General features: G+C 46.1%; 1 protein-coding gene across 1 annotated transcript; it reads right to left on the reverse strand.

The window, feature by feature from the left end:
- Positions 1-7374: 7374 nt before the first annotated feature.
- ACTR5 (actin related protein 5) lies at positions 7375-26636 on the reverse strand. The gene is made up of 9 exons (XM_032606424.1): positions 26225-26636; positions 24798-25027; positions 22720-22889; positions 19059-19276; positions 18201-18383; positions 12488-12604; positions 11623-11762; positions 10437-10569; positions 7375-8036 (listed from the first exon to the last, which is right to left on the reverse strand). Exons 1-9 carry the CDS (start codon positions 26621-26623, stop codon positions 7779-7781), a joined length of 1848 nt encoding a protein of 615 aa, XP_032462315.1. The 5' UTR covers positions 26624-26636; the 3' UTR covers positions 7375-7778.
- Between the last annotated feature and the right edge of the window lie 986 nt (positions 26637-27622).

The following is a 27622-nucleotide window of genomic DNA, read 5'->3' on the forward strand; positions in this document are numbered from 1 at the left end:
TAGTTTTTTTTTAATGTGCTGGTAGATTCCGTTTGTAAATAATTGTGTTTACTTCATTGATATCTTTAAGTGAGATTGGGCTATGATTTTCTTTGTGTGTGTGTGGAATGGGGGGCGGAGGGTGGTGGTAATCTATCAGATTTTGATAACAATGTTATACTCACTACATAAAAATAATTTAGATGGTGTCTTCTGTTTCCTGCGTTCTGAAAAAGTTTAAGGAACATTGGAAATATCTAGTCTTTAAAGGTTAATAGAATTCTGTGAACTTAATTGGACTTGGAGTTTTCTTTCAGGGGGTAGCTCTGGGGTACCTTTCTTTAGTTCATCTATGGAAATAGGTCTGTTTGGACTTTATGTATCTCTATTAGGACCAATTATATTTTTCTAAAAAATTAACTATCTCACCTAGATTTTCAAATGTATTTGCTGAGACTTGTGCAAGGTAGTTATACTTTTTTTCCTATTTTGATATTTGTTTCTTTTTTATTTCGTGTATTTTGCTTTCTCTATTCTTTCTAGTAGTTTTAAAATTTTGTTGGTCTTTTCCTAGTAGGTTTTCTAGTAGTTCTTAAACTGTGTTGAATTTTTTCAAAAAATAACAGCTGATTTATTTTACTATTTTTGTTTTTAAATTATTCAGTTTCTTTTAATAACTTTCTGGTTTTATACATTTCTGTTAGAGGTGGATGCCATTTAATTTTTCTTTATTGTGTAAGTCATCTTGTCTTCTTTTTTCCTAGAGGCCAGAGGATTTCTTTTTTTACCAGCACTTAGAGTTTGACATAATAATTTTGCTAGGATTTTTCTTAGACTTAACACTTCTGAGTCAGTTTTCCCTACCATTCACATGGTATGTCTTTACAGTATTTATATTCAGGGAGTTTTCCTTTCAGAGGGAGGAAAGTTTTATTGAATTACCATTTTATTTATTTTAATTTATTTAATTATTTTTGGCTGCGTTGGGTCTTTGTTGCTGCGCGCGGGCTTTCTCTAGTTGCGGCGAGGAGGGGGCTGCTCTTCATTGCGGTGCACGGGCTTCTCATTGCGGTGGCTTCTCTTGTTGCGGAGCACAGGCTCTAGGCACACAGGCTTCCGTAGTTGTGGCAGGCGGGCTCAGTAGTTGTGGCTCACGGGCTTAGGTGCTCCGCGACATGTGGGATCTTCCTGGACCAGGGATCGAAACTGTGCCCCCTGCATTGGCAGGTGAATTCTTAACCACTGCGCCACCAGGAAGTCCCTGAATTACCATTTTAAATATTAATTTTGTTCCACTGTTTTTCTTCGATTCCTCTTCAATACAGGTCAATATAGTTGAATTTTCTTCTTCGACTATATTCAGTTTGATTCGATTTCCATTGCCTTTTTTCCTTACCTATAACTTTCTCTAATTTTCTTTTTCCTTTCTTTTCAGTTGGATATCTTCACCCTTGTGCATCTTGAATTTAGGTTTATGAGATAATTTTTCCTTTTTATTCAGTTTCTTTGCTGAGTCCTTCCAGTTCCCGCTTCACATCTACCTCTGCTCAAAGTTTTTCATTTGCTTTGTGACTTCATTTGCATTGGCTTGTCCAATTTTTCTTTTAAGATTTTTTTTATATAGGCCATTTTTAAAGTCTTTATTGAATTTATTACAATATTGCCTCTTTTCTATGTTTTGGGTTTTTTGGCTGTGAGGCATGTTGGGATCTTAGCTCCCTGACCAGGGATCAAACCCACACCCCCTGCATTGGGAGGCAAAGCCTTAACCACTGAACCGCCAAGGAATTCCCTGGCTTGTCTAACTTTAATTCATGCTGGAATGCTGCATTACAGTTTTCTTTTGCCTGTAGTGGCTATTTCTTTTTTTTTTTTCTTTTTTGGTTCTCTCTGCTTAAAAGTTTTGGTCTTTTCTTACTGTGTCCCCACAAGAGTGCCGCAGTTTTATTAATGTTCATATTTGGGCATATGTTAAATTTACTTAAACGGCTATTAGCAGGAGGATGCGGACACGGAGCAGGGCAGGGAAAGGGTTTGGGTTTCCTCGAGGGCTCCCCCTCCTGGTGCTATAGGGAGAGACAAATTCTTTACTATTTGGCACCTTTTTGTGGTCAGGCTTCCTCTGATCCAAACTTGCTTTATTAAGTCTCGAATTGCCAGCCCCTTCTGTGCTTCCCTTCAAGCCACCTCTGGCTTCCACGGTGCCTCCCTCAACCCCAGTAGGGGTGCCTTTCCAAGACTGTCTGCTCTGGTCCTGTGTACTTTCCAAGCCTCTCCCTTTCTTCTCCATCATTACCAGTGCTTACCGGGGAATAAACCTTTGTTGTTATCCAGATTCTGACATGGTTAGGACTCCTCCCTCTTATGGGCAACTTATTTGCTTCTTTATGGCTTAACAACTTCCCATCCATACTCAGATTCATTCCCAGACTCAACCTGGCCATCTCTGTTAAGTCTCCCAGGGAGGCCATAACAAATTATCACAAGCTTGGTACCTAAAACAAGAGACTTATTCTGGATACCAGATCAGGTGTCATCGGGCCACACTCTATGAAGGCTCTAGGGAGGAAGCCATCCCCACCTCTCCCAGCTTCTAGTGGCTCCTGGTATTCTTTGACTTGTGATGGCGTAACTCCCATCTCTGTCTCTGTCTTCACATGGCCTTTGTCCCTTTGTTGTCAAATCTCCCTCTCCTTCCTCTTATAAGGACACCATTCATTGGATCTGGGGCCCACCCTATATCTAGGATATCGTTATCAAGATCCTTAATTACATTTGCGAAGAGTCTATTTCCAAATAAGCTCACATTCACAGGCTTAGGGCCTGGACCTATCATTTGGGGGAAGAGGGGACACAATTCAAACCACTACATACACCACCCTGACTTTCCCTGTAGCACAGACTCATCTTGAACTCATGGTGACTTTAGTCAATGAAAATGTGGGAGATGTCTCCTGAGTCACCAGGACAATTGGATTCCACGGGGCTCTCTGGGCCCAAAAGGAAAAGGAGCAGATGGGCGAGAGGCAGAGACGAGTGCCTGGGCCACGGTGGGTGCTCAGAAACAGAAACTGAATTGGAGAATAGAGGACTTTACGAAAGGAAGGGACCAGAAAGGGCAACAACAGTCTGTCTGACTTCCCAGGGCTCGGCTGTCTTAGTCGACTTCTGATGCTCACCTGGCCTCCCTGACCTTGGCTGCTCTCCAAGGTGACGCTCCTAGCCACCAAGCAGAGGAGTGACAAGAGGACAGAGGTTTGCTGGGCTAGGGGAAATCCTGGGGCTGCCCTGGTTGCCAAGGGCTGCAGGAGGCTGAATGAGGGGAAGCAATGGAAAGAATGAAGTGGGGGGAAGGGGAAGGCTCCAGTCCCAGAAATTCCCAAGTTACCAGAATGCACTTGAGGGAATTATTTGCCTGTTTTTCCTGTTGGGTTTTATCCAGCGGCCTCTGCATATGCCTGCTTCTACAGGAATGATCCACAGGGTTTTGAGGGCCAGAGGGGCCAGCAGAGGCCAGAGGGAGAAGAGGAGGTAAACCTGTTGCTAGAGGATGAAAGGATGTGGCTTCCAGCTCGGGGTCCTCCCTTCCTCCTGAGCACAGCCATTCCGAAGACCATCAACCCCCATCCCAGCATTTCAGTGAGCCCAGCCCTTGGGAGGGCCCTAGGGAGAGGCTAGGAGTCCAGATACAGCTGCCTAGCCTAGCGTTCTCCTTTGCTCTGCCAAGGTACTGGACTTAGCCCGGAGGCTACAAGTACCAGACCCACCCCATTCCTGGATCTCATCTTCATCACAGCTCCTAAATAATGATCTCCCAAAAGCCAGGCACTTTGTCAATTTCACTTTATGATTCTGTCGATCTGTGCTTTATATACTTTGAGGCTATTTTATCAGGGGCATAGGTTAGCTTCAGGCTCGTTCTATCTTTTTGTGAATTGTTTATTACTAAGTTTCTCTTTCTAATAATAATTTTTGCTCTAAAGACTATTTTCCTGACGTTACTATTGCTATAGCAGGTAAGTTGCTCAGTGTTCATTTGCCTGGTTTACCTTCCATCCCTTTACCTTTTATCTTTGTATCATGTTTTCAAAGCATCTTTTGCAAACAGCTTACAATCATATGTGTATTTTAAAACCAATTTATTTCTTTTCTCTTTTGACAGGCCCATTTACTTTACGATTAATACTTGAACTCATTTATACCATTCTATTTTGTACTTTTTATTAACTAGGCTACCTCTTCTCCCCACCCCACCCACTCCCAAACTTTCCTTCTACTACTGGACTTGGCTTTCCCTAATGTTTATATTTACATGCTCTATTTCTAGTCTCTCTGAGATTACCCTTGCTGCATTAGTATTATTTATTCAGGGAGTTTATCCCAGGTTCCTCATTTCATGAGGGCCCAGGCTACGTATTTGGTCCCTGGTTAGGCATTTCAAAACTTCTAGTCCCTACCTGCCCTTAGGGCTTATTTCTAATAAGCCCTGAAACCTCAGGCTTGCCTCAGTGCCAACTTTTGGTTACCAATCTGGCTATGATTTTTTGTAGTCATTTCTGATTTCCAAGGTTTTCTGTGATATCTATGATTCCAAGCTCAGCATTACAACTTGTTAAGTTCTACTTTATCCCCACTTTTTGCATAGCTTGTAGCAGGTGCAAGGGGGTCTTCCTGGGTGAGCTTAGTCTGCCACTTTCCCGAAATCCTTAGGTGATTTCATTATCTCATTTAATCTTACTACAGGATAAAAGGAATTATTCCCATTTCCTAAATGAGGGGATAACTATCTGTCACACTGTTCTCTTTGTTTCATATTATTTAAAAAATTTTCCTCCTTAACAAATCCCCAATTAACAAGAAGTTAATGGGTTTTATTTTTAACCTACACTTTTAGTTAGAATAATGCTAGCTGCCGTAATAGATTAGGCCAAAGCTCTCAGTGGCTTAACACAGTAAGTTTATTTCTCACTCACTGAAGAATCTGCAGGGTCTCTGCTCCAAGCAGTCATTTAAGGATTCGGCTCCCTCCATCTTGTGGCCTCGTGCTCCTCTTGGGCCTTAGACTGCTCTCTATTCAGCCAGACGACGGGGAAAGAGACTCTTGTGGGAGGTTCATGGAAGCCAGCCCTGGAAATGGTGTATATCTCTTCTGTCCATATCCTACTGGCCGTAACCTGTTTGACTGCAAGAGAGGCTGGGAAATGTAGTGCAGCTGTGTGCCCAAAGGAAAGGGAAATGGATTTAGTGAACAGCCAGTCTCTCTGCCTACATTTTTTAATCCTCTGTTCTACCATTTTCTAATTATCTGGAAATGATTTAATTACAAAGTTCTGTTATGATAAACTTCATCTTATTCATTTAATCCCTTAGGTAGGCATGAAATAATCTTTGCATAGGGTATTTGTATGAATTCAGTTTCTCCATTTCTTGGTTTAGTGTTCTCTGCCTATATTTTAACACTTATATTACTCTTAACTTCTATTTTCTTACTTTTTCGCCTTCTTTGTTGCTTTGGTAAAACTTTTTATTTCCAGAAATGCCAATGGAAGGCAGTGGGGGCAAAAGGAGGGACACCCCTACCACATCTTAGCTGGGGAGAGAGGCCCCTAATCACCCTAGGTGGCCACCCAACCTTCAGGGATGCTCTGACTCAAACCCTGAGCCGGGCTGACCCCCCATGCCAGACTCTCCCTCCCCTGGGCTATCTCCCCCTCCCACAACCCAGGCAGAAGCCCGAAGCTGGGCTATGGGAATCTACTCCTTCACGGCTGCCCTCAGATCATTCAGCTACAGTCACACCCACCTTCTCTCCACAAACAGTCCTGGCAGGGTCACAGGGAAGACTTGAGATGTCTCAATGAGTAGGGCTCCCCAGCTAAGGGGAAGCCGTCAGTGTGGACCCCTGATTTGTTCCTCTCAACAGAGCGGACGAGCTAGTCTCAAATTGTCTTTGTTCACAGATTTAGTCATTCATTTATCTACACAACCAGTTGGTCATTCATTCAAAATCCTGTGAGCCCACAGCACCCTGCAGGCCCAGCACTGGGCTGTGGATACTCCAAGCTGAATAAAACCCTCTTCCTGCTCTTGGGGAATGCTTTACAGTCTATAAGAGACCATCTGGGGCAGAGAAAAAGCTCTCGGTACCATGATGAGTGCTGCTGGTGGTCTGTGTGAGGAAGGGCTGAGAGCTGTCACAGAGGTCACGGCAAGCTCAGTGTGAGGGCTTAGAGATAAAGTGGGAGAGCTCAAGGTCCAGCCTCACTGCAGCCCCAAACCTCCTCAGTGCCAGGCTACGGGCACTCCGACTAGGCCCGGCTTCACACTTCTTGTTGGACTACGCTGTAGCCCAGCTTACCTGTCCACCCAGGGTCCTTCCTCGCTGGACTTCCAGGGCAATCCTTCCACCTCATCACTGCTGTTTGGGCTGTTTAAAATGTTGATTGTGGGAGAAAGACCCCTGTCTCCCCAGGCCTACGGCAGTCAGCACAACTCCTCTCCCCAGAAACCTGATATGGAAACCTCTCCCAGGAGGCGGGGCCTGCCTTCTTCGCATCTGTCCTTTCTCGGCAGCTCCCGTTTGCTCTCACCATCTCACCAGGCCTCAGGCCCAGCCGTGGATGGCCTGGGGCTCCCCAGCAGGGCCGTGGGGGGCCCTGAGTTGGCCTGGATCTTCCGCTTCCTCCTCCACCACCACTGGCCCTTCCCGGTCTTCGGTGTCGAAGCCCCGAGAGCTGGAGATGCAGGTGACAGTCCTTGGTGAACTGCAGCAGCAGACTGGTTCTAAAGTGGCCTCCTCAGAGGGCTGGGCCAGACACCCCCTGGGATTTAAACGTACGGATTCTGTGACAAGGACACTAGCAGCTCCGGAGCCTTCTGGGCTCAAGCACTGGGTATGTTTGAGAGTTAAGATTCTCACCAAGCAATCTCTGTATAAGAGAGGGGTTATCTGTTTATGATGAGGCTGCAAAGGTCCAGGGAATGTGAAGTTGTGGCTAAACTGAAAAGGCTCCACGGCTCACCTTTTCCAGTCTGTTTCTCTCTTCGGAAAGAACTGAAAAGTTAAGCAGCCAACACACTCACAGGAAGAGAAGTTTTAAAAACTGTAGGAAGGCCTCACATCGTGGAAAAGTTTCCAGCAAAGAAAGTACAAACAAGAGTCGGGCCACTAGCCCCACACCTGTCCATTCAGAAGTGGGCACTGGGCAGGCCCTAACGGAGTGACTTCGTACTATCCGGTTCCCCTCTTTGGGCCCCCTTTTCCTTATTTCTAAGCAGAAATAGAAGAAGGAGGGAAATATTTCTAGCCCCTGAGAGTTCGTGGTTGATTGTTCTTAGGATACAAATGTTACCTTTTTACCTGTATGTGAAAGAACTCCATCTGCTGGGCATTCACACAATTTTGGAATAAATTTAGAAGACTATCTACACTGACAATATAACATTTAAAGGATTTTTTTTAAAAAACAAGGCTTTAAAATGTGGTAAGAAGGAAGCCTGTGCAGACTGTACACCTCCGTCCCCCACCCTGTCTTCATTCACTGCTGCGGGAAGTGAAGGCTATGGCTCATCCATGGCTCAGCAAAGACAGCAGGCCACCTACAGTCCCTTCACCGCCAACGCCCCCAAGACAACACAGTTGCAGAGGGTAACTCCCAGTGGCACTAAACTGTTCTCCCCAGGAGAAATCCATCTTGCAGCCAAATGTTCCCAGCACACTCGGGCTGGACACAGCTGGCAGAGTCACCGTCCTGTCACACTGGCCGACGTGGCCCAAGGTCCCTGCAGGGGCCCGTCTGCTACGCCTGCTCGCCGGCCCCGCCTCCGCTGGCCCCCGAGCCCTTGCCGGATGCCTGGGCTTCTGTGGAGCGCGAAGCCTGCTTGGGCAGGCGGATGGGGACATACACGTTGGAAGCACAGTGCTCCTTGAGGTAGCCTCCTCCCTTCTCTTCATATTCCTTCCTGGTGATCCAGACGTCCTCGTTGTCCAGGTGGTCCAAGGCCCAGTCGCGAGCACCATACCAGGCGTCCAGCACAGGGTTCGAGGCCAGCTGAACCTGAAACGTGAGCAGAGCAGTCACTGGATGGGCGTCTCCCATCAGGGTCCGAGGACTGAATGTTCAGCAAGGCCAGCTACAGCCCCTACACTTTATCCCCAGAAATACACACGCAGGAGGGCCCCCTTTAATTCCAAGACGGGGCAGGACTACCTCTGCACCCTCCAAGGAGAGCTGAGTGAAATGCTCCAGACTCTTCAAGAATCACACAAGCATGCAGAGCCCACTGGACACAACCTCAGTGGATACGTGGTTAGCAGCTACTCTACCAACGTCAGATCTGCCGCTCTGGGTGGGAGAGGGACCAGCTGCCCTGCCTCCTGCTCCATGCTGTAGACCACAAGTCGTCAGGTGGAGAGACCTGGAGGGAAGACCTTCCTGGACCTGATCCCCTCTCTGCCAGCAGAGGGAAGCAGAGGCTGATGCGAGGTGGCTCTGGCCATGCGGGCAAGGGAGCCTCAGGGGAAATGAGAGCAGAGAGGCTGACCTGGGCTCTCCGTTATTAGGGGAGCAAGGCCGGGGTCAGCAGCCCTGTGAGTGCCCCTCAACGAGGCTGAGCTGAGCACTGGGCGGACCGCATTCCAGCTCAGATCGGGCCTCCCCTGCTCTGGAGTCGCCTGTCTGACCTCCCACCTCCCTCTTCCCTGCCCCATCCATAGAAGTCCCAGGATGGAATGGTGGTTTTGGAACTTTCTGAAGTAAAGGGCAGGTGGAATCAGCACAGATGGAGGAGGATGAGGGTGAGACTTGCGAGAAGGGACCATCAACAAAATCAGGGCCACAAAAGCCCCGACCGCTCTGGCTTAGAAAGTGTCAGTGACAGAACGAGTGTAAGGCTCTCACTCTACTCCTTGCACCGGGGAAGTGCTCACTGTGATAAACCATGAGGACTACATGTTGAATCCTGTGGGTCCTTCTAGCGAATTGTGGAACCTGGAGAGTTCTTAGGGACCCTCAGCACAGCAGCTGATGTCTGTTTATCACACGCAGGCTCTGTGCTGAGCACCTGACAGGCAAGGCACGCTGAATGCTGCTAACAGGCACCAGGACGATCCCCTCCGTACTGCGGAGAAAACTGAGGCCTGGCAAAATTCAGTGATGGCAGGGCCGGAGTCAGGACCAAAGCCCAGAGACCACACCCTGAACGCACAACACATCGTGCGGCACAGGGGGCCACAGCCAAGCCCCCAGCAGGACACGGAAGCTCTGCACCATGTGTGCCCTGCACACTCCCCTCCCCCACCCCTCTTCACAGCCATGAGCCCCAGCCACACCCAGCTGCTCACCACTCAGCAAGTTCGCGGCCCCCGAGCCCTTGCTCCTGCTAAGCCCTGTCCGGAGTGCTCTCTCCACCTCACAGCCCTCCACACTCCCTACCTGGCAAATACCTCCTCATCCTCAGAAGACTCACCTCCAAGAAGCCTTCCTAGGTGCCTACGTCTGTATGCCCCTCACACTGTGGGTTATCCCAGCCTATTCATCTGACTGCTGCCCCCTTGGACAGCAAGCTCCTTGGGGCCAGGGCATCTGGTGTCTAGGACATCTCAGCATCCCAAGGTGCATGGTCCGCAACAGGAGCTCTGACCATGTTTCTTGGTGATCAGGAATTTGGTAGATAAATTGTGGGGCATCCACACCATACAGTCATTTTTTTAAGTATTTTAGAAGAATAATGACATGGGAGAAAATGCTCACGACAGGTTAAGAAATTCAGGTTACAAAGCAGTATACACTCAAATGTGCAGAAAATATGTGAAAGAAAGAAAAATCTCCCCAGCAGCCTCCTAGAGAATGCCTTATTCTCAATGTACACTCTTTTGTACTCTCCGAACTTTTACTATATGCAGGCCTTCCTTTGTCAATTAAAACAAAGAAATATGTAAAATACGATTTCCATTCTGCTTTAAAAATTAAACATAGGGTTTCCCTGGTGGCTCAGTGGTTAAAAATCTGCCTGCCAATGCAGGGGACACGGTTTCGATCCCTGGTCCGGGAAGATCCCACATGCCGCGGAGCAACTAAGCCCATCGCCACAACTACTGAAGCCATGCGCCTAGAGCCCATGCTCCGCAACAAGAGAAGCCACTGCAGTGAGAAGCCCACTCACCGCAACGAAGAGCAGCCCCCACTCACTACAACTAGAGAAAGCCCGCAAACAGCAACGAACCCAACACAGCCAAAATTAAATAAATAAATACATAAATAAAAGTAAAAAAAAAAAAAGAAAATTAAACATAGATTGAAGACCAGAAGGAAAGCCACAAACGTGTTAATAGTGGCTATCTCTGGATGACGGAATTATCAAGTAATTTTTCTCATTTACACTTTACTACTTTTGTAACCAGAAAACAAATAATTAAGGCTATTTTCGAAACAGCTGGTTAAACGGACAATTGGTACCTGAAAGGAAGACTGAAAGGGTCTCATCTCCAACAGCTCCTTCTCGATTCTGACCTTCATCCCAGGATACATCATGTTCCCGCCAGTGAGGAAAACATTCTGAACCAGCAACTCCTGCACATCCTTTGGGTACCTGGGGACAAAAGGATTCCTCTGCTCTAGTCCCTCCAACTTGAATATTGGAAGAGAATCTGGATGTGGAAATGCAAGCTCTCAGTACAAAACAGATAATGTCTATGCAAAAAGTTAAAAAAAAAGCCTTCCATTTTTCATTTGTGTCTTTATAGAATTCCAAATAGCTAGCCAAAACCTTAATTTGAATGGTCAATCCATTTCCTTAGCATGATTAAAATATTATGCCCTTCTAACACGTTTTTCTAAAAAACTGACTTTATTGAGGATTACTTTAAATACATTTGGATGAAGTCTGACAAACTTATATACCCATCAACAGCAGTAACCATTACACAGTAACCTTCACCACACCCAAGATACAGAACATTTCTATCACCCCCAGAAGTTCTGCCTCTCCTTTTGAGGACCCATCTCTCCACTTGTGCTTTTTTTTTTTTTACTACTAGTTTTCTTATTTGTGTTTGCTCACTTTCCCACCCACTGCTAGACAATACTCAAAGCCACTCTAAGTAGCTGCAATGGCTTTTCTTCCTTGCTAGGTGTAAGTTTCCACCCTGTTTTAACCAATAGCAACCAGAGTGCCACAAAATCGTGTTCCCTACTTGTCCAACTTGTATTAGGAAAACTCACACTGCAGGAAAATACCTGTATAAACGGGTGCGGGGGAGGCATGTTCTTGTAGAAATGCAAACTCTTAAATAAATAAAATGCAAGGTGGGGAAAAAAACTAAGTTCTGCACGTTTTTAGGGTGATTTAGAATCACTAGTCTGCAATACTGTGAAGATTTATAGGAAAGCCAATGCACATATATCATGTTGCCCAAATTTTTGAAAGAAACTCTTAAAGCTCCTCAAATCAAGCATTTACACGTTCAGAAATGAATTAGAGAGCCCTAACTCTGTGCCACGCTTGGTGAGAGAGAAAGAATACCATCTGAGTGCAGCAAGTCAATGAAAAGGAGATGCCTGGCCAACAAATCCACTGTTGAATTCAAAATTCAAGGAAATGGTTCAGGAAAATAGACGTAAAAGAAAGAAATTTCAGTCTCACCTGTCCAGAATGTACTGGAGGGTCTCAGCTACGCCGGCCTGCTCCTCCCCGATGAGAGACGGCTGGAAGATAATTTCTGGAGCTCGAATTCTTTCTGTCCCAACAAACAGCTGATGATATGCTGCCAAGTTAAACACGGGCTTTAAAAACCCAAGGTTTAGAAGATATTTTTAGGCCATGAGAACAAACAGCCCAGTTGCCAGTTTCTTCTAACTGCATTTCTTATGCCAACATAGCTTCTGTCCTTTGTGCCAGAATAACCTCTCCCCAACTCTCTTGATTTGATAATTCAATTTTCTACCTTCTTCAACCTTTGGATTATAAAGCGCTACACATCTGCTTCATGAAATGGTCCCTGAGATGCAGGGAAAGAGACTTGGTGAAGAGCAGCTGAGAAAGGCGGGTACTGGAAGACCAAGTGCCTGGCTCAGTCCTCAGTGCCCACAGAGCCAAGAAGGCCTTCTCCCAGGTGTGTCTCAGCCTCACGCCAGTCTACCTGGCTGCCATTGTAATGACAGAAACACAGACCCAAATGAGGATGAAGCATTATGACACTGGCTTAAATGTAAATAAAATCAGTAAAAGCTGGTCTTCGGGTCTAAAGTCCCCAGTTAGTTGCCCAAATGCTTCCACCGAGGAGACTGTTTCTCACAGATTCACGGAGCTTAGTGCTGGAACCCCAAACAATCACCACGGGGGGGCAAAAAACCCTGACTTCGGAAGTTTTCGGTACTGGGACTCTCCCTTCTAGAAAATACAACTGGTATTTTAGGGAAAAGTATTCCTAAAGAAGAAGACTAAACCTGACTGGTCATTTATGTTAAGCTTCAAAGCATAAGCAAGGTGGAGGCTACAGGAGGCCAACCTGGACCGTGGTCACCGGCTTCTCCACTTCGGGCGTTTCCTCCGAAAACAAGGGCTCGAAATCGTTGATGTTTTCCACGTCTTCCAGAGATGGTTCGAGCTGCCCCAGGTCAGGGGTCTGAGAAGAGAAGAAACACAAGTGGACAGAACCTGTAATTCAGCGAGCCTTAGTTCTATGAGTTCACTGTCACCAAAAAGAACTGGGATCTTGCCTAACGTCCTAAAAGTACATCCACACATAAAAACTATGAAAAAGTTTCTAAACTGTTAAAAAAAGGAACACACGTGAACACAAGATTAAAAGACTAAAACGCCAGGGATGAGCTTCGCTCTTATCCCCTACCCTTCCCACTGAGACAAGCCTCATCAACTCCCACCTTCTCTGAAGGCTTCTGAGGGGCAGCTCCAGCCTGGCGCCCCGGGGAGGACTGTCTGCCTGCACCTGTCACACCACCACGCACAGAGCTCTGGGGGAGAGGGTGTGAGAGCTGGTGTCCTACAAAGCAGCTTGGACTACGGGCAAAATCAAGTCAATGTCTCAATAATTAATAAACATATGTGCCAACACTAACAGGCTTAGCAATCAGTCCCCTTGAGGGCAGGTCCACTGGGCTGGGGATGTGACTAAAGGCTCCAAGGCGGCCCAATGCCTCCCATATGTGGAGGCCTGTAGAATAGGCTTTCCTCTTCCATGACAATGACCCTGGGCGGGGCCTAGACATGCCAGCACGGTTCCCAATTGAGGGTTTAGGACACCTTTAATTTTGACCTGAACAAATGAAGTTGGGAGGGTGGGGGGATAGTTCTGGATGATGTCCTCGGGCATCTGTCATCCTCCCACATGAAAGGCAGATGAGTTGTACCTTCTGGACTCAAAGGGGAGAAGTTTCAGGAAGGAACTCTGTTGCATTCCCTGGAAGGAGGCTCTAACAGTGACAGCTATTGTAGAGAGGACTATCTGATGAGACGGCGTCCTGGGAGGGTTCGAGCAGATTCAACACCAACCACCAAGGTTGCCTGAGAGAAGAGCCCTCCTCACTCTCAGAATCTATGACGAACGTAAATTACCGACACAATTCAGAGTACTTAACTACATTTCCCTAGAACCTACTCATAATCAGCTGCAAAGGTAAAACGCAAAGTCACTCTTAAATAAGGCAAAGCCCCTTGACATATGCTCTCCGGCTCCTCCCTCCCGGGAGCTCCCTCCTGGAAGTCAGTGGCCGTGCTGAGAAGCCCCAAGCGTGTGGAGAGCCGCGTGTGGGTGCTCAGGTCCGTGGAGTCCAGCCTCTGAGTCATCCCAGCCCAGATGCCAGGGAAGTGAAAAAACCCTCCAGAGAGTTCAGTTCCCAATTGTCCAAGTCCTCCCAGCTGAGGTCTCAGAGTCCCCTGCTCCACTCTGTCTGAACTCCTGACCCATCACATTCAGGAGCACATTAACGCGGTTGTTGCCTCACACTGCTAAGTGTGGAGTGTTTTTTATGTAGCAGCAGATACGTGAAACGGGCTTCTGGTGAGGCAGGAGCAGAGAGAGCCCCAGACCACTACCAGGCCATCCCTCTGTCACCGGTCAGCAGGTGTCTTAAACCTCTCATAACACTCTTCCCTTCGACTCCACCCACCCCCTCAGCAGTGGCCTTCCCCAGGCATTCTTCTTTCCCCACTCCCTGTATGAGTCTAGGTCCTTCCACAGCTGGGTCCTGGACAGTCCTGCCTGGTGTCTCACAGAGACTCCAGAGATGGGGGGCTCAGAACCCAGCTCATCATCGCCCTAAGCTCGGTCCCCAGCGCCACCTCCCCCTGCTGCCTTTCAACCCAGCCTCAGTGACCGGAGACAATCTAGACCCGGACTGCCCGGGTCTCTGAGCTGCGCTGCTCCTAGCTGTGCAACCTTGGGCACATTTCTTTCCTCGCCTCAATGTCAGTCTCCTTATTCATAAGATGGGAATGAAGACAGTACTTACGGAATTGGGAAAATTAATCAAGATGATACTTGCACAGCGCCCAGCACAGGGTCTGGCACATGTTCTGTGACCATCAGCAACTGCCACTCCTGAACGACACCAGGATCTTTGGCTCCTACCTTGGAAGTGTGTCCTCTCCACCTTCCACCCCAACAGCCACTGACAAACATCAGCTCTCTTCTGGATGACTACACACATTTTAATCCTGTCTTCCCACCTCCAGCCTTGCCTCTCCCTAAAGCCATCATCCTAACTGCTGCCAGTTACTTTCCTAAAATAAAATCTCATCAGATTATTGCCTTGCTCAGCACACTTTGAAGGCTCTGTCTGAAGGATAATATCTGGGCGATGGATAAAGACCTTAATAGGTGGCCATGGCCTCCCTTCCAGCTTCATCTCCCACGCTCTCTGTGCCCGATGTGCTCTGCTCCCCGCACGTGTGCTTCTTTCCATCTAAAATGTCCTTCCTTCCTCATTTGCTATCTGCTGAAATCAAATAATCTTTCAGGGCCCAGCTCAAACACCTCAATCCTTTCTCAAAACTCCTTCTGTATTCCCACACACATCTACCACCACACTTGATAAGTTTTATTACAGCCTGAGTATGGTTCTGTGGCCCTATTTTTTGAGGTACCAAGGAGGAGAGGGATTGCGTCTTAGTCACCTCTGTACCCCTAGTCCCTGGCAACCCTCAAATTTCTCTAGAATAAAGAGGATTGTAGAATGTCTGGGCTTCAAAAGGCTTCTTCAGCTGTGACAAAACTATTATTATCCACCTTCATATCTAGCTATATTCAAAAGCACCTCACCTTAAAAATAAGATAATTTCTAGCTTCACTAAAAATGATAAAAAGATATTTTCCTTATCCCAATTCATATGATTCACAGAAAGGAACAAAGCTGGTAATTTCAATGCCGACAATACGCATCTAAGACAGAACATATTTCTCTGGCATGGCTGGTTTCTCTCCCCCTAGGGTTTGCCAGGGTCTCCACGTGTACTGGGTGGCATGCGGGAACGTAAACATGACTGTTCTCTTGGAACTGAACAGAGCAAGTTTGCCAAAGTCCCTCAGAGAGGATGCAGCATGGTTCCCTGGAACAGCCCAGAGCAGCATAAAAACAAGCAAAGGGCAGCTCTGATCTTGGCTCGTCAGGCCAGAGCACTTTCTGTATTTGGCCCACTGTCTTTTCCAACAAACAAGGGTGCTCGAAAGCTGTGCTCCCGCCTCCCCATCCCCTTACGCTGCGCTCGTAGCGATGCAAAATCAGCATCTTTTAGTTTAAATACTTCATTAGGAGGTATTTTAAAGTATATTAAAAGTATTTAAAATTTTAAAAGTATTCAAAAGGAAGCCCACTCCTTTACAACATCCTCGTCGAATACCTGCAGAATACCGAGGGCTGGCATGGATTGGTCTGTAGGAAAAAATGGATTTTATTTTTATTTATTTATGTTTTTGGCCGCACCATGCATCATGTGGGAACTTAGTTCCCCGACCAGGGATCGAACCAATGCCCCTTGCATTGGAAGCATGGCATCTTAACCACTGGGCCGCCAGCGAAGTCCCGAAAAAATGGATCTTAGAAAACACTGGAAGCTAAAAAGTGTAGCTATATTAATCCAGTGCAGCCATTACTGCTTAGATTGCATTTCAATATGAACTGTGGTCCACATAAATCTGTTCTCTCCATTCTAAAAGAACTATATTGTTGGAAAATATAACAAATACTTTTTGAAAGGTAGAACTGGCTGGCCAGTGTCGTGGCCAAATTTATTCCATGAATGTTACTGTAATCGATCTAATCTCTAACAATCACCCTGACCATTAAAGCTTTGGGGACAGATCGATTCATCAAATTTGTTGTACGTAGGGAAACCTTTTAAAGTACAACATTTCAAAATCACCCCAAGCCCAGAGAAATTTGAGTATGTTCCCTTGGAGCACAGAACAAAGTAGGGACTCCAGTATCTGCTGACTGAATAAAGAGTGATTGAATCAGGGCGCGCAACAAATGCAGAAAAACGAAAAAAGGAAAGGAAGAACTGGTTCCCCGACTGTCTGGGAATCATCTTCAGAGTTGCTTGTTTTTTCCTTTTTAAATCTGAACTCCCCCACGTGCATGTGGCTTAGTGGTCCATCTCTGATATAAAGATGCTGACGTCTTGTGGACATGCTGATAAGCATGATAAAACTGAGTACAGATAAATAAACAACAAAAGCAATGTGGATCTGGATCCTAGGAAACAACAGCTCAAATCTGAAACACAGACCTGAAAAGGAGCAAACTAGAAAAGGCACAGTAGTTCTCTGGAAGCTGATCTGGGACGCTGTGCGAGAATAAGATGGCGGTCGGGGCACTTCTACCCTGGATCTCAGTGATCCAGTGCGCTGTGCCGAGGCAGCCTGACTCAGGATCTGCTTCCTCAGTCAGGCGTGCTCATGGCCAGTCACTGTCCTCACGTGGTCTACAGCCTGTCGGAGAGGTGGGGAAGGTGAGGCTGAGGGCAGGAACCGAGAGTCAGCCTCCAGCTGAGACACAGTCACTGCAAAGCAGGCTGCCTGCCGAGCCAAGGACGGCCCTGAGGTCCCTGGTAAGCACCACACTACACCCAGCAGCAAACTGGAGTTTTCCACAAGACTGTTTCTTTCTAAACGTATAGGTAAAGTTGATTTAAAAACAAAAATCAACAGTTGGATTGGCTAATCTTGCCCCACAAGTGTCATAAGGCAATGAACAAGTTCCTTTGTTTTAGCACTCTAGAGATGACAGATTCAGCAACAATGTGTCCACTTATTAACACTTTCGTCCAGTTCTAGAGACAGGAGAGCCAACCAGTGACTTGGGGCCGAGGTGTGACCTGCAGGCAGCCCCTTCACCACGCAGGGCCCAGTGCTACGGTATGAATTACCCAGGATCCTATCTCAGCCCCGCCACCTGCCCTTTTGGCCACATCAACACTAACAGCCCACTGGCAGGGAGACAAAAAGGAGAGAGAAGATCAAAGAGTTAGTGTTTAGTAACTAACAAAAGGCTGATCTTAAATCAACCCACAAATATCTTATTGAGCATGGCTATTAGCGGCTGTAAGAAATTCCTAAACTATACATGAAGCATGAGCCCTGTCCTTAGGGAGCATGGAGATGGAAAGGAGGTGAATGAAAGAGCAACCATGATATATTCAATAGAAGATCAGAAGACAGTTAAGGGGGCATATGACTAACTGCCCAGGAACCATCAGAGGGACAGGTTCAGGTTCAAGATGGGCCACACGATAGGCGTGTGTATGTTCTTCCTACTCTACTCGCACACATCCCCTTCCCGGGGGACAGAGCTCTACCGGCTGAAACCCCTTGGCTCAGAACTTCAGTTGGTACAAGGTCAGTGCCATCCCTGCCCCGACCCGTGTACCCGTAGATATCACACACCACTCTGCTCTCTCTCCCCCGAATCTGGTCACAACCCCTTTGATGTCAGCCTTCTCCAGACACTCCTCCCGCCCTCAGAAAGGGCTGTTCTCTCTACACCAGTGGTCCCCAACCTTTCTGGCACCAGGGACCGGTTTCATGGAAGACAATTTTTCCACAGACGGTGGGGGGATGGTTCCAGTGGTAACGCGAGCTACGGGGAGCGGCAGATGGAGCTTCACCCTCTCGCCCACTGTTCACCTCCTGCTCTGCGGCCCCGGGGTTGGGGACCCCTGCTGTACCCCACCCCGCGGGACCTCCCTCCCGAGGCCCGCAGTACCTCTGGCTTGCTGTCCACCACGTCCACCTCGAGGCTGACTTCTGCTTGAAGGATCTTCTGCTTCGCCTGCTCCACTGTGGCACTGAGCTTCTGTATGTAGGACTGCAGCTCTTCCGGGGAGTCCATGTTCAGCTCTATCAGGGCCTTGTGAAACTGATCCATCTGGCCATCCTCTAGGAGCTCCTGCAAGCCGAGCAGTCACAATCCATCCTCAAAGATGTGCATCGGGGCAATCACGCACGGGAAGGAGAGATGGAACTTAGAAACTGGACAGAGAACGATGGCGGCAGAGGGCTCCCCGAGCTCCCTGAGCCTGCCCCCCCATGGAACCACCCCCTCCCCCACCACCAAAGCTTCACAACGAAGCCCTCCTCCCCAGCTATCTCTGAGCTCCCACGCATCACCATCTCAGCACCACCAGAGCAGGCAAAACTCATCTATGGGGACAGACGTCACAAATGTTAGCTTCTGGGTGAGAAGAGATGGGAAAGTTACTAAGAGGAGGCTGAGGGAGGCTTCTGGGCTGCTGGTAATGCTCTGTTTCTTGACCTGGATACATCACATGTTTCAGTGGTGAAAATTCATTGAGCTGGACACTTAAGATTTGTGCGCTTTGCATCACGTGTGCTACACTTAAACCAAAAGTTAAAAATCAAACAAAGGAGACCACAAGAATAAAATAAATCAACGAGGCCAGGTCCACAGCTCTCAGGTCCTGCTGCTACACCGTCCTCTACACGCACGATCTCTCCATGGATGACCCCCCCCTCAGACCCCTTCTTGACCCCAGGTCAAAAAGATGCATGATGCGTTATATGGAGCAAGGCTGAGGTCCCGCCCTGGGGGGCATGCTGTCACCTGCACGTAGAGCAGCCGGTCCAGCCGCTCCTGATCCAGCTGCAGCTTCTCCTCCCGCCGCCGCGCGTTGAGCTCCTGCAGCCGCCGCAGCTGCTGCTGCCGCCTCTCCTGCTTCTCCTCGGAGGTCAGGGTGCTGCCCAGGAGCTTGCTGGAAAACGGGAGCTGCATCTTGTGGACATTGTTCTCATAGTAATCGGGGCACCGCCATTTCTGCAATTCTTCAACAGAATGATTTTGGAAGTTAGGAAACAGAAACACTAATAGCACTGAGATTAGAAAGTCGGCACCAGGGTTCCAGGTGCGGGTAAGATGGAGGAAGCACACTCCATCCCATCTCTGAAGCCACCCAATCGGCGAAATGCAGCTATAAGACCTGGACATGATGCCAACACACCTGCTCTGAGCGAATTGCTAAATAAAGTTCTTCACACAGAAAGGATACCATCTAGAGCACCAGAAATGAAGGGAAAGCAACAGAAATGATGAAAATCTGATTAAACACAGTAGATTAACCTCCTCTTGAGCTCCTTAAAATACATTGACAATTGGAAGTAAAAACCATGACGTCTGATGGGTTTCCAATGTATGTAGGTGCGACACAGAAGACAAGTCCAACTAAAGGAGGAAGGATAAAGGGGCCTCTGGGGACTTCTCTGGTGTCACAGTGGTTAAGAATCCACCTGCCAATGCAGGGGACATGGGTTCGAGCCCTGGTCCAGGAAGATCCCACATGCTGCAGAACAACTGAGCCCGTGTGCCACAACTACTGAGCCTGTGCTCTGGAGCCCGTGAGCCACAACTACTGAGCTTGCACACCACGACTACTGAAGCCCGCGCACCTAGAGCCCATGCTCCGCAACAGGAGAAGCCATCACAGTGAGAAGCCCGTGCACCACAATGAAGAGTAGCTCCCGCTCGCAGCAACTAGAGAAAGCCTGCAAGCAGCAACAAAGACCCAACGCAGCCAAAAATAAATAAAATAAATAAGTTAAAAAAAAAAAAGGGGGCCTCTGGCATGCTGACACCTCCATGTTCCACTTGAACTGGTAAAACAGAGATTCTAAGAAGACTGTGAAAAGCCTGTTTACTGTCATCTCTAGAGCAACAGCTAAAAAAACCTACACGAGAAATATACAATGAAAAACACAGTAGACAAATTAAAATGGAATACCAAAAAAAAAATTTCAAATGTTCAAATAACCCAAAGAAGGCAAGAGAGAGCAATAAGAACAACAAAGAGAAGGAATAACAGAAAACAAAAAATCAAATGGTGGACCTAAACCCAAACATAAGAAGAATTAAATTAATTGGAAATGGTCTTAACATATCGATTAAAAGATAGAGACTGACAGAGGGATCTTTTTTTTAAAAAAAAAAGGACCCAACTATTAAGAAACTTACTTTGAATATAATGATACAGGTAGATTAAAAGGTCGGAAAGACACACCAATCAAAAGAAAGTTGGAGTGGCTATGTTAATGTCCAAGCAGACTTCAAAGCAAAGAAAATTGCAAGGGATAAAAAGGGACACTATATAATGGTCAAAGATCAATTGCCAAGAAGAAGTAAGAATCCTAAATGTTCACCTAACAAAAGAGCTCCAGACACTTGAAAGCAAAAACTGACAGAACTGAGAGGAGAAATGGGAAAATTCACAATTATCCCTGGAGATTTCAACACCCTTAATAATCAACATGGCTTGATGGAAAATGAAGAGGAGAATAGAAGAACTGAACAACATCATCAACCAATAGAACCTAAATGGCATCACAGAATACTCCACCCAACAACGGCAGGCTACACATTCTTTGCAAGTGTATATGGAATATTCGCCAAAGCAGCTCGTGCCTGGGTCCTAAAACAAATCTTCACAAGTTTAACTGATACCAGACAACATAAGTTCTTTGACCATAATGAAATTAAACTAGAAATCAACCACAGAAAGATAACAAGGAAGTCTCCAAACACTTGGATATAAAATAATATATTTCTAAATAATCAATGGTTCCAAATAAAAAAGGCTTAGCGAAATTGGAAAATATGTGAACTCAGTAAAAAAGAAAACATAACATACCAAAATCTGTGAAATGCAGATAAAGCACTGCTGAGAGGGAAATTCAAGCTTTAAATGCCTGTATTAAAAAGAAGTTATCGTAATAATCTAAGCTTCTACCTTAAGAAACTAGAAAAAAAGAGCAAAATAAACCTAAAGCAAAAAAGAAGACACCAATGCAATCACCGAAATAGTCCTACTTCTATTAAAGAAACTGAATTCATTCAGAAAAAGAAATCCCCAGGCTCAAATGGTTCTACTGGAGAATTCTATCAAACATTTAAAGAAAAAAATAATATCAATTATTTACACAGTCTTTTCCAGAAAGCAGACGAGAACGCTTTCTAGCTCATTTAATAAGACCAGCATTGCCATGATACCAAAACAAGACAGAGACAGTACAAGAAAAGTATATATTAATATTCCTCATGAATATACACAAAAACCTCATAAAATTTACCAAATTGAATCCAGCAATATATTAAAAAATAATTTACATGAATAAGTGGGGTTTATCCCCCCAAATCAAGGTTAGTTCAATATTTGAAAAGCAACCATGATACCCTCCTATATGAAGAGTCCAAAGCACAAACACCATAGGATCATATCAGATGCAGAAAAAGCATTTCACAAAATTCAAAATCCATTCATGATAAAAATGATCAGCAAAACTAGGCACAGAAAGGAACTTCCTCAATTTGATAAAGGATATCTGTAAAAAAACTAGAGGTTAAAAAAAAAAAAAAACTAGAGGTAACATCATATAATTAATATGGAAAGACTAAAGGCTTTCCCCACCACAAGATCAGCAATTAGGAACAAGGCAAAAATGTCCACTCTTACCACTCCTAAAGAAACAAAGGCAAACAGATTGGAAAGGTAGAAATAAAAATGTCCCTATTCCCAGATGACATGTCTACCTAGAAATTCCCAAGGAATCTACAAAAAACTAGAACTAGTAAATTTCACAAGGTCACAGGATACAAGGTAAACATGCAAAAATTAATTGCATTTCTATACAATAGCAATGAGCAACTGAAAACTGAAATGAAAAAAACAAGGAAAGAAATAATTAGGCATAAATCTAATAAAACATGTACAAGTCTATACACTGAAAATTATAAAATGCTGATGAAAGAAATCAATAAAGACCTAGATAAATGGAAAGACATACTATGTTCATGTATTAGAAGCCTCAAGGTAGTAAAAAAAAAAATGTCAATTCTCCCCAATCTGGAGTTAACATTATATCTGAATCTACATTTAGAATGTTGTTGTTTTATATACAAACTGATCTACAGATTTAATGTTCTTTCAATCATAATCCCAACAGAACATTTTTGTAGATATGGACAATCTGATCCTAATATTTATATGGAAAGGCAAAGGAACCAGAGTAGCCAAAACAATGTTGAAAAAGAACCTACATATGCAAGTTATCAATTAATTGAAAAAGTCTGTTAGGAAAACAAATACCAAAAAGGGAAGGGAATGCTAAAAAGTACTAAGAGGAAAAAAGTGAGCGAAAGAGTCACCCTGGGAACAATTTAAGGAACACCCCAAAGGTAGACAACATTCAAAAGCTGCAAGCAAACATCCTCTTTGTACCTTCCACATAATCCTCAGCGATGTAGCTGTGCTCGTGCAGGATCTCCTCCATGCGGCTGAGAGTGATGGCTGCCAGGTGCCCAGGATACTTCAGCTGCAGGAGACGCTGGAGGTAGCCAGCTGCTTGGCTTCCTCCCAGGTTGATGCGTTTGCAGTTTTTAGCATCCAACCTACAACCAAGGGATGGAAACAGCACTGAAATTTTTGGCAATGTGGAGGAGAGAATATGGAGCATGTGCACTAGTGTGGAGGACAGTTTGATGTAGACTAATAAGGAAGCAACTGACCAGCTGGGGGAAATAAAACCTAACAGTTGGAAGGAACTTTAAAGTTGCCTTAGTGCAACCTCTTACCCAATGCAGGCATTCCTAGAGCACATCCAAACAGACACATGAACATCTAATTTCTGGCAAGCATCTCGGAAGGACTCATCTGCTCTGGGAAGGGCCTAGAAATATGCATTTTTCCCCAGGAATATGCATTTTGACAAGCTTCCCAAGTCCCTCTAGTGTAGGCCAGAGTTTGAGTACCCCTCCCCTAGACACTCCACTTCTACTTATGCAAACACATTAAGTAATCACATACACATTGGCTTACTGTAATCTCCTAAGAGAACCAGGTCCCTCTGACATGAAGTGAAGGGGAGGAGAACCAGAGTACCTTTATTTTCTCAATATGAGAAAGTTAGAGGAGCAGAGCTCTAGGAACTTGCTGTGTACTAAAATGTCACTGCTATATCACACCTCACCAGCAGATGCCAGCATAGAACATGATATGCCCCAATCTGATCATTTCTTAGCCTTTGGGTAAAATCACTTTCTCTCAATATAACATAACATAAAATAACAATATTATTTTTAATTTCTGCATATTCTGGTTACATAAGATAGAAAACTCTATAGCAGGAGTGTTTGGTAATGTCTAAGAATTACTTTTTTCTTCATAAATTTTTTAAGAACTTCAAGAGAAATTCCCACTATAGGTCTCAATAAATTCAACAGCATTTATTTTCACTTAAATGTTCAGACTGTTTTACAAAGTGCCATCACCTACATTATCTCGTTTCATTCTCAAGGTAACCCTGAGAAATCAGTTTTTCCCAAGTTTATATGTTAGGAAACTAAGTGAAGAAGTTAAGTACCTCAACCTCAGCAGAGCTGCAAACCCAGGCTTTCAATCCCGAAGCCAGGCCTTCTCTCACTACTTACACACCCTCTATCTCTATGCAAAGAGAAACCTTCTCAGGAGAGCATGAGGCTGGCCTAGTCTCTCTCTCTCTCTTTTTTTTTAAATTTTTTATTGAAGTATAGTTAATTTACAGTGTTTCAGGTGTACAGCAAAGTGATTCAGTTATATATACATTCTTTTTCAGTTTCTTTTCCATGATAGATTATTACAAGATATTGAATCCTGTGTGTTTATAGTAAATCCTTGTTGTTTATCTGTTTTATATATAGTAGTGTGCATCTTTTAATCCCAAATTCTCAATTTATCCCTCCCTCCCCGGTCTAGTCTCTTTAACAGACAACGAAAACCCAGCTATAAAACGAGAAGATTTTTAAACATGACAGAAACTACCCTCACCTTTTATAGAACTTGAAAACATCTATTAAGTACCTATTATGTACCAGGTACAGTAGTTAAAAAGAAAGGTCTAAATAATTGTCATTAAATAGCTTTAAATAAAAAAATTAAAAATTTCTTATTAAAAAGTGACTCCAGAACACAACAGTCTAAATTAAATCTATTTAAGTAATTTACTCAGAACATTTTTATTGAGCACCTACTACCTACAGGTACAGTGTTAGCCATCTCACCATTAAGTCAGAACGATAAAGTTCTAGAATTATGGATTTGGACCTCAGGGACCATCTACCCCAACTCGATCCAGGAGGTCACAAAGGATGGACGATGAAGTGACATCTATACTCACACAGTGAGGGAGGTCAGAACTAAGCCCAGAGGCCAGTTCATGGTCCTGTCCTTGCTCTTTCCACTCCACCTTTAAATCAGGTGCCCAATAAACGTTTCCTGAATGCTTCTCAAAACAGTGCCCAAATGCCACAAGTGCAACTCACCTCCCTTCTAAGATGGGTAAAATATGTGTACACTGGTATCCAGATGAAATGATGAGCCCGCTGGAAATCAAGTTCTTTGGCTTATTGTGGTAGAAGCTGAAGAGGCTGTCTATTCCATAGGCAACCGTAGGAATCCCATAGCACTCAAAGAGAAGCTCAGACATCATCTGTCGTGAATACAGTGGGTTGCACACGGCTTCTGTCAAAACTATGGGATGATCGACACAGCCCTACTTGGAAAGAAAAGAGTAAATTGGTAGGTGCTAAGAGAATACTCCTTTTAATGCCTAAAAAGAAACAGAAATCCTTATTGCAAGGGCTCAACTGGCTTTTGGTCTCCAATCAAAACACTGGATCAGAAGCAACTGTAAAACACCCATCTCTCCTAGAAGTTGCTTTGGAAAATATGAAAGTAGGGTCAACTTAAGTCAAGCCCCAGCCAAACTGTCAGCCAATCATCTGGCTCTATCTTCAAAATATCTCCAGAATCCAACTGCTTCTTACCACATCCTCAACTCCTTCCTCATCTAAGTCACCATCATCCCTCACCTCCTAACAGCAACAGCCTTCTAACTGGTCTCCCTGTTTCTACCCTATGACCCCGGCCAGTCCATTCTCCATACAGCAGCTATGGTGATCCTTTTGGAACATAAGTCACGTCCCTTTTTTGTTCAACACCCTGCAACGGCTCCCCATTTCACTCAGCGTAAAAGCCTATAAGGTGTGTGACTTGTCCCCTCATTTCTTCTCTGACTTCCTCTTCCACTGACTACTCTTCCCCTCACTCTGGCTGCCCTCAGTTAGGATTAGGGCACACTCCTGCCTCAGGGCCTTTTTACTGGCTGTGCCCTCTCTCCGGAATACTATTCCCTCAGATATTCACAAGGATCGCTCCCTCAATCATCTCCTTTAGTCCTTGCTCAAGCAACACCTTCTTCCCAAGTCCTCCCCCTAACCATCTTATTGAAAACATGTAACGCTCTCCTGTCCTTCTATCACGCCACATAATATACTACTTAATTCTATCGTTTATTGTTTGTTTTTTCATACTAGAGCGACTTTCCACACCAGCTCCATAAGCACAGGAGATTTCGTGTCACGTTCACGGACGTTATTTCAAACACCTAGAAAAGTGCCTGACACAGAGTAGATGCCCAATACATATCTGATAATAAATTAATGTATTAACAAACGAGCCCGAATATGTGCTCCAAGAGGAAAGGGCGTTGTTTTTGCTCACTGCCATACCCCAAGCTCCTAGCACAGGACTTAACACACGTTAGTCGCCTAATATTTGACTGACTGACTAAATCAATGACTAAATGACATTCAGAACTACTGGAGTGACTATTATCCCTCGGAGAGCGTTGTGAGCGGGGACACGACCTCACCCTTCCCCTCAAGCCTAACCCCACCACGCCCTTCACCTGTGAGGAGACACCCAGATGCTGGAAGCTGTAGTCAAGCAGCAGCTCCTGCAGCTCCAGGTTCACCGGCACGTTGCGGTCGAAGGGCGATCGCAGCATCCAGCGCAGCGGCTCCAGGCTGCCCAGCGCGTTGCCTACCTGCGGGCCCGCCCCGCCCCGAGCCCCGCCCCGCCCGCGGGCGCACACGGCGCGGAACTGCAGCCGGGGCTCAGGGCCCGGGTCCGGCCCGGGGCACGCCCAGCCTGCGCGGGCCTGGAACGACCCGTTGTCCAGCACCAGAGGCACCGGCAGTGGCCCGTGCGCCACCGGACCGGCCTCCAGTACCTGATCCGGCGCGGCGCGGGCATCGCGGAATGGGAACACATTCGTAGGCGGCCCGGGTGCACTGGCCGCCGCCATCTTTGCGCGCGCGTACTGGCCCCGCCTCTCGCCGTAGCGTCCGCCCAAATGGCGCGAAGCCCCGCCCCCGACGCAGCGCCCGCCCAGATCGCGCGAGACTCCGCCCCCGCGCATCACAGCGGGTTCTCCAAGCCTCCTCTCCTCTGTAAGCCCGGCCGGCCTTTTCACCTAACTCGCCCCTGGTGGCCCAGGCCGCCTTCGGGATCGCTAGGCCCCGCCCTCCCTGGCTGTGGCTTAACCTCGTCCCCAACATCCGACCTGACCACGCCCCTTCGCTGTAGCCGGGACTCTGGGCCAGGAAGCCCCGCCCCGAGCGCGTAACGCCAAGGGTCCAGCCCCTTCCTGGCCTCCAGAACTGAGCTCCGCGGGGCTCCCTATTCCGCTTAGCCACGCCCTATTTTCTGGGTATCATCTTCAACCGCCGTTGGCTCTGCCCCCACGTGATTACGTCGCCGTTAGCCTTGCTGTCAAGGAAACAAACTCGGGGGTACCGACCGGTCAATTTCTTGACCGAGGAGCTCGCTACTCAGACGTGTTCACTTTGTGAAAATTCATCAAACCGTCCTCTTTACGATTGGTGCACTTTTCTGCACGTGTGTTATATTTTATAATACAATATAAATTTTTAAAATAGATTTATTAAGACCTACAGACTGTACACTCTCACAGACCTCAAACGCTGAGAAAAGGACTGCTAATTGTTACCTACTATGTGCATATTCTCTTTCTTCCTTTTAGTGGTATAATTCCCCTGCATGGTCATTTGGCTTGTTGTGATCATGTGACTCGGTTCTGGCCAATGAGGGTGGGAGTGGAGGTAATGTGACCGGGACCCCCCCACCCCCTTAGTTTTAGCTCTAAAAGGACTGGGCACGCTCTCCCCTGCCCTGTTTCCCCCTTTCCACCAGCCAAGGGGATTGCAAGAATTAGAGCAGCTGCCTTGACTCTACCCTCCCAGCTCTGGAACAATTTGAGAGATAAAAGCAAGTTAATTATAAA

Source organism: Phocoena sinus, chromosome 15, assembly GCF_008692025.1.
Source record: "Phocoena sinus isolate mPhoSin1 chromosome 15, mPhoSin1.pri, whole genome shotgun sequence".
NCBI lineage: Eukaryota > Metazoa > Chordata > Mammalia > Artiodactyla > Phocoenidae > Phocoena > Phocoena sinus.

What these genes read in the sequence shown, in the direction of transcription:
- ACTR5 (XM_032606424.1), bottom strand. Translation starts at nt 26,623, where the DNA reads ATGGCGGCGGCCAGTGCACCCGGGCCGCCTACGAATGTGTTCCCATTC. An exon ending in ATCTGGGTGTCTCCTCACAG is followed by an intron (nt 25,028 to 26,224) that starts GTGAAGGGCGTG and finishes CTTTCCAAGTAG; the next exon opens with GGCTGTGTCGATCATCCCAT. An exon ending in CCTTTCAGTCTTCCTTTCAG is followed by an intron (nt 8,037 to 10,436) that starts GTACCAATTGTC and finishes CTCACGTTTCAG; the next exon opens with GTTCAGCTGGCCTCGAACCC.